General features: G+C 35.9%; 1 protein-coding gene across 1 annotated transcript in view; it reads left to right on the top strand.

Moving 5' to 3' along the window:
* Positions 1 to 12,514, top strand: part of notch2 (notch receptor 2) — a 158,279-nt gene that overhangs the window by 137,112 nt on the left and 8,653 nt on the right. The window contains exons 27-33 of the mRNA XM_057840208.1: positions 2,823 to 3,164; positions 4,285 to 4,427; positions 4,502 to 4,706; positions 9,197 to 9,284; positions 9,355 to 9,508; positions 10,242 to 10,561; positions 10,641 to 10,788. Of these exons, the coding sequence (XP_057696191.1) occupies positions 2,823 to 3,164; positions 4,285 to 4,427; positions 4,502 to 4,706; positions 9,197 to 9,284; positions 9,355 to 9,508; positions 10,242 to 10,561; positions 10,641 to 10,788 (1,400 nt within the window). The remainder of the gene's footprint in view (positions 1 to 2,822; positions 3,165 to 4,284; positions 4,428 to 4,501; positions 4,707 to 9,196; positions 9,285 to 9,354; positions 9,509 to 10,241; positions 10,562 to 10,640; positions 10,789 to 12,514) is intronic.

Consider the following 12,514-nt stretch of genomic DNA (forward strand, 5'->3'; position numbering starts at 1 on the left):
CTTCAAATGGCTCTCAACTCATAAACTCATGTAAATTTAAAGCGGAAGGATGATTGGACGCCACACGACTAGATGTCATTGTTGATTAATCGATGAACTACTTACTTCGATTAATTGAGTACCGCATTGGCCCGAATGTAAGACGGCCCTGATTATAAGACGACCCCCTTTTTCAAGACTCAAGTTTGAAAAAAGACTTTTTGAACACCAAATTAATTTTTACACAGAAAATAATTACAGTACATCCGAAACAAATGATTATAACAATATATTTGAGAGAAAAAGCATGTTATTTTGCCTCATTCGAATCCTAATAATTGAACATTTAAATCTGTAAACTAAAGTGCAATCACATTCGTAAATGAATGGCTTCTGGTTTTTGGAATGTAAATAAACCAATCTATTGCGATAAAACAACAAAATTGCAATACCTGCATTAACCATCAAAGTGAAGTCTTAAGTGTAACTGTAGTCTTGAAACAAATCTGAATAAGGAAAAACATTGCAATGAAATAATGCAAACTGGTTAAACAAGAGTAGCTGAGATCTGTCATTACAGAACATCGCTTCAATGATATCTGGCGCCATCTAGCGTCGTGAATGGATATAATGTCTAGACCGCGACTATAAGACGACCCCCTCTTTTTCAGTCTTGTTTCAATGCAAAAAACACCATCTTATATTCGGGCCAATACGGTAATTGGATAAGAAACATAAAAAATAAAATACCTGAGCTGAGCCTCAAACGGTATAAAAAATAAATAAATGAGGAAGTATAACAAAAGAACAATTGACTAACCTACATAGCAAAAAAAAAGTCTGCTATCTTATTTTGGATTCATATCATGCCACTTCGTGTAATTAGACACATCGCAACACCAAGAAAATGATAGAAATTTGGATCGATTGTCAAGCTAAAACGACCCGCCCCCGAGATCCCGAAAATCTAGCATATTGTGTGCGTGACGTCACTACAAGGAAACAACCGGTTCAGTGCTTAGTATTGAATGGCGGCGATGATGGCGGACAATTTTGTTTCTAGTTGCTCTGCCAACCGACACAAATATGAATGGGATTAGAGGATTTGTTGTATATATTTTACGAGCGATAATTTATACATGTGTCCAGTCCTATAGCCAATGCGTGATATGTTTTTTATTATAAAAGAGTACTCACTCTGGCCATTTCCCTCCTTTGCTTTGCCTGGGGTGGTGGGGTGGTCTCATCAGAGCCAGTCATCGTCCTCTTTCTGTATATCTTGGGACATTTAGGTGGCTGCGCGTGTAGGTGGGCCCCGCATCTGCTTTTTCAGCAGCAATTTCTTAGCAAAACCTGATTTCATTTGTCCATAGTTCGTATAGCTTTCAGGTGTAAAATGCGCACCATACAAAACCGTGCCGGAGGCTGGGTCTGCAAAATTAGCCCTCTTAGCACTGACGAACTTTACTCATTGTCTGCATAGTCCAGCTCTTTTTCTGGCGTTCGGGAGCTCATGGGTATTACATTGCGACAAATGGCTATTTGTACACCACATAGCATGACAGGTTTGAACCATTTTAGCGATTTTTTTGATAAAACACGAACGCAACTCTCTCGTCGATAAACAACGATGGCACCTGCCTTGACCTTTTGTTTCCTTGTTATGACATCTCCGCCCCAAATTCGGCTGTTTCCGGAATACTTTCGGAAATGTTCGTAATTTTCTATCTATTTTCGATAATTGCTCATGAATGTGATTGATTTTTTTGTTAACTTTATTAATATTTGTTATATTGTCACATAACGGTTCTATTGATATCTCACTGCCCCTTAGTGTTTTAATACCCTTTAACAAATGGTTCAAACACATATTCCCACGAAAACCGCTAAATATACCTATGAACTAAATTACGAATGCATTTAAAGAAATTAGCGCATACAAAAACGTATCTTATGTTGGTCTTCACAGGGAGCAGCTAGATTCAGCCATGTGAAATGAGTTATATCATATTCACCATTACCACTAGAGGGCAGTGTAGCCACCCAAAATAATAAAACCAAATTCAAATACTTTTAAAACAAACTATTACAACGTCACTTTAATTAAACGAATACTTGAAGCAGCAAAATTTACTTTGAATCTTTTTTTCTAATCTTATTACTCGAGTTAATCGATTAATCGTTGCAGCACTACCGACAAACGTTTCTTTTTTACTGTGGTGTATGGAGTTGGGGGCCATCTTGGGTAGGTTGACCAACAGTAGGAAACTGAAGGCGGATTTATGCTTCTGCGTTCCGGTGACGGCAGAGCGACGGCGTAGGCTCTACGTCGTCGTTGCGCATTCGAAGTTCTGCTTCAAGGGACTGCGTTGCTCTGTAATGCACCGCCATGCCACTAGAGGGGTGTGGGTTTGTCTTTGTATGCTTTTGTTGACATGTAGTCAAGATTTTTTGCGGTGCAAGTCAGGCTACGGAGTCTTAAACAGGTCTGCGTTAACGACGTAGGTCTGCCGTCACCGCTACGCAAAACCGTCAGTCAGCCTTAAGTCTTGAAAAGTACATGTTATTTCTTAGTCCTCCCCGATACTGATTGCGGAATTTTAGTGCCGTATTGGCACCGATACTATACTGATTCTAGTCACGGTGCAACACTTACCATAAAAAAGCGATTAAAATATGTTGCTCATCATAAGATCATTTATCTATGAGATCTAGTTTACCAAATGAACAGTTAGAATTTTGAAAATTGTCTCACTTTACTAATGTTCACCTAAAAAATCCCCTAAATTTCCAATATGGTAGTGTCCAAAAGTTCAAATGTAACCCAATTTTTAATTTTCCAGGTATGATAAGTACTGCCCTGACCACTACGGTGACATGGTGTGTGACAAGAGTTGCAACACAGAGGCCTGCGGTTGGGACGGCCTGGACTGCGCCGGCGATACTCCGGCCAAAGTGATCGAGGGCACCCTGGTTATCGTAGTCCGCCTTCAGCCTAAAGAGCTCCTTAAGGACTTGCGTGGTTTCTTGCGCTCTCTGGGAGCTCTGCTACACACCAATTTGAGGGTGAAACTAGATGACAACAAGGAGCCCATGGTGTACCCGTACTACGGGCCTGAGGATGGCCACCAACGGTTTTTGCAAAACGGCAAAAGCAAGCGTGAGCTGGAGAGAGAGGTTATCGGGTAAGGATAGTCCAATTTTAGCATCACGTTTTTTTCCCGACTAAAATAGAGGTGAAACTGGTAAACATTTATCACTGGTATCAAACTCGAGGCCAGGGAACTACATCTGGCCACCACATCATTTTGTGTGGCCCATTAAAGTAAACTATGTGCATCAACTTTGTTTTTTTGTTAAAATGAAACCTAATTGAAACTTTTGTAGTCCTCAAGGAAACTTCAGTTGTTTAAGAAATATGAGAAAATGTATACTGTTTTATACACTTTTATTTTTTTAAATCAGTCAATAGATATTTTTACAAAATATATACCAATATTGGATATTTTGCTTTTTGTGTATTAATTAAAAAAACAGAAAAATTTGATAAGATTTTCTTTTTTTTTTGTTAAATAAAATGTAACTGTATAATTTAGAAAACGAAAAATAAATCAAATATTTATTGCATTTTCCTTTTTTAATTAAACATACAAAAATTAAAATAAAAGAAAATAGTTACCGCATTCCCGCCTTTTTTCAATTAAAAAATGTAAATTAAAAAAGGAATTATAAAAAAAAAAAAAAAGATATTTACAACTACGGTACACGGCTCAAAAAAGGTCTTGTTTGCTTTTTTAAATGTTTCTTTTTAGCTTAAAAAACATGTACGCAGTAAAACAGTAAATCAGTTTTTAACATAGAAAAATATGTATGAATTGAATTGTTTTAAATTTAAAAAAGCAAAAAATAGGAAAAAAACAGTATTCGTAATTCATAAATACATAATTTTGAATTTCAAATTTAATTAAAAATACATTTTATTCGAGAAAAAAAGGCAAAAATATATATTTTTTTAAATGTATTTTTTATGTGCATTTGAAATATATATATATATATATATTTTTTTTTTTATGAAATCATCATAATTCATTGGCTGCCATTGACAGCATTAGAGGTGCAAACCATTTTGACTTGGAAGCACTGCTAGGCCTTCCCAGTCAAAATGGATTGGACTTCCAACTACTTCCATAACTTTGAAACATCAATGTCAGTGTCAATGACAGTGAATTACTAATTGTATTTTTTTTTTAAATGTACGAAAATGAGAACATCCCGTCATATACATTATATCTTTTGTACGTGCAGTTCTGAGGTCCACCTTCAAATTGACAACCGGGAATGTTCACAACAATCCAACGAGTGTTTCTCCAACACCAATGAAGCCGCTTCCTTCATCGCAGCGGCACATATCAAGGCCGACCTGCCTTATCCTCTCGTGTCTGTTAACAGTAAGTCCGATAGCTATCAAGACTTCTTAAACACAAACCAACACTTACTGACGCTACTGCCTTTTAACCCCCAGGTGACCTGACTGTTAAAGATGAGACCACCTTCCCCATGTACATGATCGGTGTTGCGTTTGTGATCGTTCTGCTCATTCTGGTGTTAGGGATGCTAGCGGCCAAGAGGAAGAATAAACATGGTCTTCTGTGGCTGCCCGATGGTTTCTTGGCTAATAAGAATGACAAGAGGAGAGAACCTGTTGGTCAAGATGACTTTGACTTGAAGTGAGTGGAGAAATGATGCTGAATCTGAAGGAGCGCACCTTTTGCTAACAATAGGTCATTCCAGAAATGGTAGACATTTTACCACCAATCCTTCAATTTTTAAAAAATCCATGTTCAAAGTACTAAAACCGTACCGCATATACCGTAATTTTCGGATTATAAGCCGCTACTTTTTTCTAGAGGTGCACGATAATTATCGGTCCGATAATAGGAATTATGACGTCATCCCAATAAATCCGATAACATAATATTTTATCGGCCCTATTAATAATATTTTTGGCACGGTGTCGGATTGGGATTTGTGCGTTTGTTTCCACTCCTGCTTTTCCAGTATGCAAAGTTTTGTTACTGTCTTTGTTTTGTTCATGATAATAATGTTCATGTAATCATGAAAATTCTGGTTCGGTCAAAGGCAAATCTAAGCTGAATCGACCACTAGTATTTTTGACCTACAGGTGTTCAAAAACTCAGGTGAATATACATTGAAAAATTATATATATATTATCGGTTATCGTATCGGTATCGGCCTTGAGGAGCAGGAAGTTATCGATATCGGTATCGGTTTCAAAAATGGATATCGTGCACGCCTTCTTTTTCCATTCATTTTAAATCCTGCGGTTTATAGTCCAGTGCGGCTTATTTGTTGATTTATTTGGGTTAACAGTTAACACTTTTTTTGACAGCGGCGTCATAAGACCGTCATAATTATAACATGACACTATCATGGGCATTACTGAATGCTTATGACAGATGTCATTAAGTGTCATCTGGCAAATTATGTCACTAACTCCATTTGTGTCCATCTTGATGTTTTACACCCATTCAAAATGTGAGAATTTGCCGGATAACACTAAAAGACATCTACTATAAACATTCATTAATGCTCATGACAGTCTCATGTCATAATTATGATTGTCTAAAGACAGTCTTATGGCAACTAGCAATTAATGAAACAACTGGAACAGTAACTGAAGAAATAATTAGAAAAGTACATGAATTTTAACTGTTATTTATATCTGTAGCGCTGCAATGCATGCTAAGAGGCATGTTGGACGACAACAGTGTTGACAGCAGGTGGTAGCAGAAGTTGACTGTCTCCTCCAAGGGAACAGTGATGGCCAAATGAAGCTTCTTTTATTAATTATTAATTATTCTTTGCAGCCAATTAGTTCAAAGCTTCATGGTGGTACATTTGGTCTTAGACAGCCTTATGATGCCGCTGTCAAATAAAGTGTTACCGGTTAATATCTTTTGTAAATATCCCATAATACAGTGAGGAAGGCTGTGGCTTATAGTACAGTGCGGCTTATCTATGAACAAATGTCGTTTTCGTGTCAAATTTGGTGTGCGGCGGCTTATAGTCAGGTGCGCCTTATAGTGCGAAAATTACGGTACTCGCACATAGGTCGCAATTTTTAAAAAAGAAATTTTTACGAAAATATGCTGACCTGTATGCTGTCCTCGTTCTGACCTCGTCGTAAAACTGAAAAAGCATACAATTTATCTTATTAATTTCGTTCAAAAATAATATTTTATGCTTCCTGACTTAATTGTAGTCTACAACTGTACGGTTGTAAGTATATAAAACTTGTTTTTAAGTGTTTTAAGTTTTTAATAAAGGTTCTGAGTATAAAACATAAAAATAATTTTTAGTACACAAATCAGGCAAGTCCTGAAAAAGCATACAATTTATTTTTTTAATTTCCTTCAAAAATAATATTTTATGACAGCTTCCTGACTTAATTGTAGTCTACAACTGTACTGTTGTAAATATATAAAACTTGTTTTTAAGTGTTTTAATTTTTAATAAAGGTTCTGAGTATAAAACATAAAAAGAATTTTCAGTACACAAATCAGACAAAAGTCCTGAAATAGCATACCATTTATTTTCTTAATTTCCTTCAAAAATTATATTTTACTATAGCTTCCTGACTTAATTGTAGTCTACAACTGTACTGCTGTAAGTATATAAAACTTGTTTTTAAGTGTTTTAAGTTTTTAATTAAGGTTCTGAGTATAAAACATAAAAAGAATTTTCAGTACACAAATAAAAGAAATGTCCTAAAAAGCATACAATTTATTTTCTTAATTTCCTTCAAAAATATTTTATGACAGCTTCCTGACTTAATTGTAGTCTACAACTGTACTGTTGTAAGTATACAAAACTTGTTTTTAAGTGTTTGCTTTTAATTAAGGTTCTGAGTATGAAACATAAAAAGAATTTTCAGTACACAAATCAGACAAGTCCTGAAAGTCCTGAAAAAGCATACAATTTATTTTCTTAATTTCCTTCAAAAATAATATCTTATGACAGCTTCCTGACTTAATTGTAGTCTACAACTGTACAGTTGTACGTTTATAAAACTTGTTTTTTAAGTGTTTTAAGTTTTTAATACATTTTCTGTGTATAAAACATAAAGAATAATTTTCAGTACACAAATAAGACAAAAGTCCTAAAAAAGCATACAATTTATTTTCTTAATTTCCTTCAAAAATATTTTATGACAGCTTCCTGACTTAATTGTAGTCTACAACTGTACAGTTGTAAGTATATAAAACTTGTTTTTTAAGTGTTTTAAGTTTTTAATAAATTTTCTGAGTATAAAACATAAAGAATAATTTTCAGTACACAAATAAGACAAAAGTCCTAAAAAAGCATACAATTTATTTTCTTAATTTCCTTCAAAAATAATATTTTATTACAGCTGCCTGACTTAATTGTAGTCTACAACTATACTGTTGTAAGTATATAAAACTTGTTTTTAAGTGTTTTAATTTTTTAAAAAGGTTCTGAGTATAAAACATGAAGCAAAATTTCAGTACACAAATCAGACAAAAGTCCTGAAAAAGCATACAATTTATTTTCTTAATTTCCTTCAAAAATAATATTTTATGACAGCTTCCTGACTTAATTGTAGTCTCTACAACTGTACTGTTGTAAGTATATAAAACTTGTTTTTAAGTGTTTTAAGTGTTTAATAAAGGTTCTGAGTATAAAACATAAAAATAATTTTCGGTACACGAATCAGACAAAAGTCCTGTTCATTCAATTTTAAAAAAGTGCTGCTGATTGGCTTTTTTTTTTCTTGTGGGGAAAAACACTTATGTGAATTGTGTCAATGACTCATTTATTTCTTTAAACAAACTGAACAACCAAATCAAATAAGTAGGAGGCAGACTTCAATGAATCAGTTTTCTTTATCAAACTGTTGTTCATAAATACAATTCAAATCCAATTTCGTACACAGTCTTGTATGACAATTTACAGTTTGAGTTTTTATTGAAAGGAGAGTCTAAGCTGGTGTATGAATGGGTTTATGTTTGTAGTTTCTTTATTCTTTATATATATTAAAATTAGGGCTGTTGAAATTATCGCGTTAACGGGCGTTATTTTTAAAAATTAATCACGTTAAAATATTTGACGCATTTAACGCACATGCCCCGCTCAAACAGATTAAAATGACAGCAAAGTGTCATTTCCACATGTTACTTGTGTTTTTTGGTGTTTTGCCGCCCTCTGCTGGCGCATGGGTGCGACTGATTTTATGGGTTTCAGCACCATAATTATTATTGACATCAACAATGGCGAGCTACTAGTTTATTTTTTTGATTGAAAATTTTACAAACTTTATTAAAACGTAAACATTAAGAGGGGTTTTAATGTAAAATTTCGATAACTTGTACTAATATTTATCTTTTAAGAACTACAAGTCTTTCTATCCATGGATCGCTTTAAGAGAATGTTAATAATGTTAATGCCATCTTGTTGATTTATTGTTATAATAAACAAATACATTACTTTTGTACAGTATGTTGAATGTATATATCTGTCTTGTGTCTTATCTTTCCATTCCAACAATAATTTACAGAAAAATATGGCATATATTATAAATTGTTTGAATTGCGATCAATTACGATTAATTAATTTTTAGGCTGTGATTAACTCGATTAAAAATTTTAATCGTTTGACAGCCCTAATTAAAATATGTGAGTTGGAGCCACAAACGATATAAAAAAATACATGAGGATCTAAGTCCAACAAAAGAACAATTTGGAAACTCCTTAGCAAAAGTCTGCTAGCATAAATGCTTGCAAAATGCTAACTTTTTTTTTTTTTTTTTTTTACAATGCCCTTGACAGATTATTTAAACACATATTCCCACAAAAAAATGCTAAATATACTTCTAAACGAAATAACAAATGTTTAAACAAACATTAACTCAAACCAAAACACCAAAACATGTTGGTCTTAACAGGAAGCTGCTGGATTCAGCCATGTTAGATGAGTTATTGCATATTCACTGTTGCCACTAGAGGGCAGTGTATCCACCCAAATGAATAAAACTATATGCAACACTTTCAAAACAAACCATTACAACGTCACTAATTAAACAAATCTTTGAAGCGGCAAAATTTGATTCAAAGTTTTTACTCGAGTTAATCGATTAATTGTTGCAGCACTAGTAAACACTCTCTCCCTCTCGCAACAGAAACTTCAAGACGCAAGATGGAACCTTGGTGGATGGGCGTCAAGGCCAGAGGTGGCTGGACGATGAAGTTCCAGCTAAGATTCCAAGGGTAAGTATAGAAATAGAATTCCATACATGTTGTTGCGACGTACTCTCAATGTTCGTCTCATTTTTAATAGAATGAAGACAAACCCTTGCTAACAATGTCTTCGGATGGAGGGATTGACCGAAGGGAGTGGACTGTCCAGCACCGCAAGGCCGCTGATGTCATTTTAACTCCTCCGCAAGCTGACATGGATATGGACTGTCTGGATGTCAACGTCAAGGGACCTGGTGAGAACACTTGGACTAGAGTGGGAATTTTGAGTCCAGTGCAGACGAGAAACCTAGTCAGCAGTAGTAAAATACAGTGCACGCGACTAGTGCTGAAACGATTAATTGATTAACTTGAGTAATTTGATTAGAGAAAAGATTCAAATTAAATTTTGCTGCTTCGAATATTCGTTTAATTAAAGTGACGTTGTAATGGTTTGTTTTGAAAGTCTTTGCATTTAGTTTTCTTGGTTTGGGTGGATACACTGCCCTCTAGTGGCAACAGTGAATGTGACGTAACTCATTTCACGTGACTGCATCCAGCTGCTCCCTGTTTAGACCAACATAAGCTAAGTTTTTGTTTTAGCTAATGTTTTTTGTAATGCATTCGTAATTTTGTTTTGTAGGTGTATTTAGCCGTTTTTTGGGGGGGAATGTGTGTTTGAACCATTTGTTTGACCAGTTTTCAAAAAAAGGTAGATTTTATAGCATTTCAGCTAGAGCTAGCTAGCTATTTAAATTAACCAATTGTTCTTTTGTTGCTCAGATCCTCATTTATTCATTTTTTTTTTAATACCGTTTGAGGCTCGGTTCAGGTATTTTAATTTTTTTTATGTTTACGTTTACTGATTACTCGATTATTTGAACTAACTAGTTCATCCTCTAATCGACTGCTAAAATAATTGATAGCTGCAGCCCTACACGCAACTCAATCTGACGAAGGAAGTCGTTGATAATATTGCCCCTCTCCTAGATGGCTTCACCCCGCTGATGTTGGCTTCACTCCGCAATGGCGGAGGCCCCGACTGCTTGCTACCCGGAGACGAAGAGGAGGAGAGCGGAGGCGACGAACCTGGACCGAGCGTTATATCCGACCTGATCGCACAGGGCGCTTCGCTAATGGCCCAGACGGACCGCACCGGAGAGACTGCGCTCCATCTGGCCGCCCGCTACGCTAGAGCGGACGCCGCTAAAAGGCTCTTGGACGCCGGCGCCGATCCTAATGCCCATGACAACATGGGCAGAACCCCACTGCATGCTGCTGTGGCAGCGGATGCACAGGGAGTCTTTCAGGTATTAATGTCGTCAATAGTACATTTTTTAACGCAGTAATTCTTAAATAATTTAATTTATTTCTTTGCTTCCATCGTAGATTCTCATTCGCAATCGCGCAACTGATCTGAACGCCAAAATGAATGACGGCACCACTCCACTGGTATTGGCAGCCAGGCTGGCTGTGGAGGGCATGGTGGAAGAACTCATCCACTGCCATGCTGATATTAATGCGGTTGATGACCATGGTCAGTAAAAAAAAAAAATTTTTTTTAAAAGTAGAAATAGAAGGTTCTCTTTCAATTGCACTTTTTTTCATTTTTACCCTTACAGGGCACTCATTTAACTCACTGTCTGCCATTGATGGTGCTAGACGTCTATTCCATTTAGACTTTGAGGTGCAAATGAATGTTTGTTGTAGTGCTGTAACGATTAATCGATTAACTCGAGTATTCGATTAGAAAAAAATATTCAAATTAAATTGTGTTGCTTCGAGTATTCGTTTAATTGATGTGGCGTTGTCATGGTTTATTTTGAAAATGTTTACATTTCGTTTTATTGATTAGGGTGGATACGCTACACTCTGGTCTGCCTCATTTCACATGGTTCAATCCAACTGCTCCTTGTTCAGACCAGCGTAAGCTAAGTTTTTGTTTGAGCTCTTGTTTCTTAATGCATTCTTAATTTAGTTTATAGGTATATTTAGCCGTTTTTTTGTTGGAATATGTGTCTGAACCATTTGTTAGGAGCATTGTTTAAAAAAAAAAAAAAAAAAACGTTAGCATTTTATAGCATTTAAGCTAGCGGAATTTTGCTATGTAACTTAGCCAATTTTTCTTTTGTTGTACATAGATCTTTATTTATTTAAATTTTTTATGCCGTTTGTGGCTCAGGTATTTTAATTTTTCATGTTTCTTATCCGATTACTCGATTATTCGAACTAACTAGTTCATCGATTAATCGACTACTAAAATAATCGATAGCTGCAGCCTTAGTTTGTTGGCACTGAAATAGGAGAATTCACGGCCAGTCCTCCCAGCTTGAATAAATCGGATGTCTATCGCTGTCAATGGCATGCAATGAGTTAAGTGCTACAAAAGAAAAAAACAGATTATTTCATTTTTGCTTTAATTATTTATGCAGTTATTAAGATACTGTAATTTCGGACAATAAGCCACTGTTTTTCCTCATTTTGAATCCTGCAGTTTATAGTCCAGTTTGTCTTATTTGTTAATTTATTTAGCTTAATACGTAACACTTTCTTTGACAGCGGAGTCATAAGACCGTCATAATTATGACATGACACTGTCATGGCCATTAGTGAATGCTTATGACAGATAGTAATAATAATAATAATAATACATTTTATTTAAAGGCGCCTTTCTGGCACTCAGGGTCGCCGTACAATTATTTAAAAATATTAAAAATCAGAAAATGAAAGTATATAACATACAGTATAAGGAAATTTAAAATACTAAAATAGATATAGGGGCAGTTAAAAAGACCAGAACTAACTGATTATTGTGTATAGGCTAGTCTAAACAGGTGAGTTTTGAGTTTTGTTTGAAAAAGGGGGAGGGAATCTGTGTTCCTGAGGTCGGGTGGGAGTGAATTCCAAAGTCGGGGAGCCGAGCGCCTGAACGCTCGGCTCCCCATGGTGCTAAGGCGAGCGGGGGGTTGCCTGCTACACCAGACTCACCGCTGTTCCAGCTATTGAGTCTGGCCACCATTCAGCGGATACAATTTCCAGGGCGGAGCAAGCCACAGCAAACAGACAGCGGAGCGGACCAATCAGCGACGGGCAGACGTGACGTTAGTAAAACGACGAGGGCAAGACGAGGGACTTGCGCGCGGAAGTAAACATACGAGGAGAGCGGAGTTTATTCAACATGGCTAGCGCGAGACAGACAGTTGTCAATGACTCGTGTCGATGGGTTTTTGGTCATTTAAAACTGATTTTACCGTGGATTGGAA

This window comes from Corythoichthys intestinalis, chromosome 7 (assembly GCF_030265065.1).
Source record: "Corythoichthys intestinalis isolate RoL2023-P3 chromosome 7, ASM3026506v1, whole genome shotgun sequence".
In the NCBI taxonomy this organism is placed as follows: Eukaryota; Metazoa; Chordata; class Actinopteri; order Syngnathiformes; family Syngnathidae; genus Corythoichthys; species Corythoichthys intestinalis.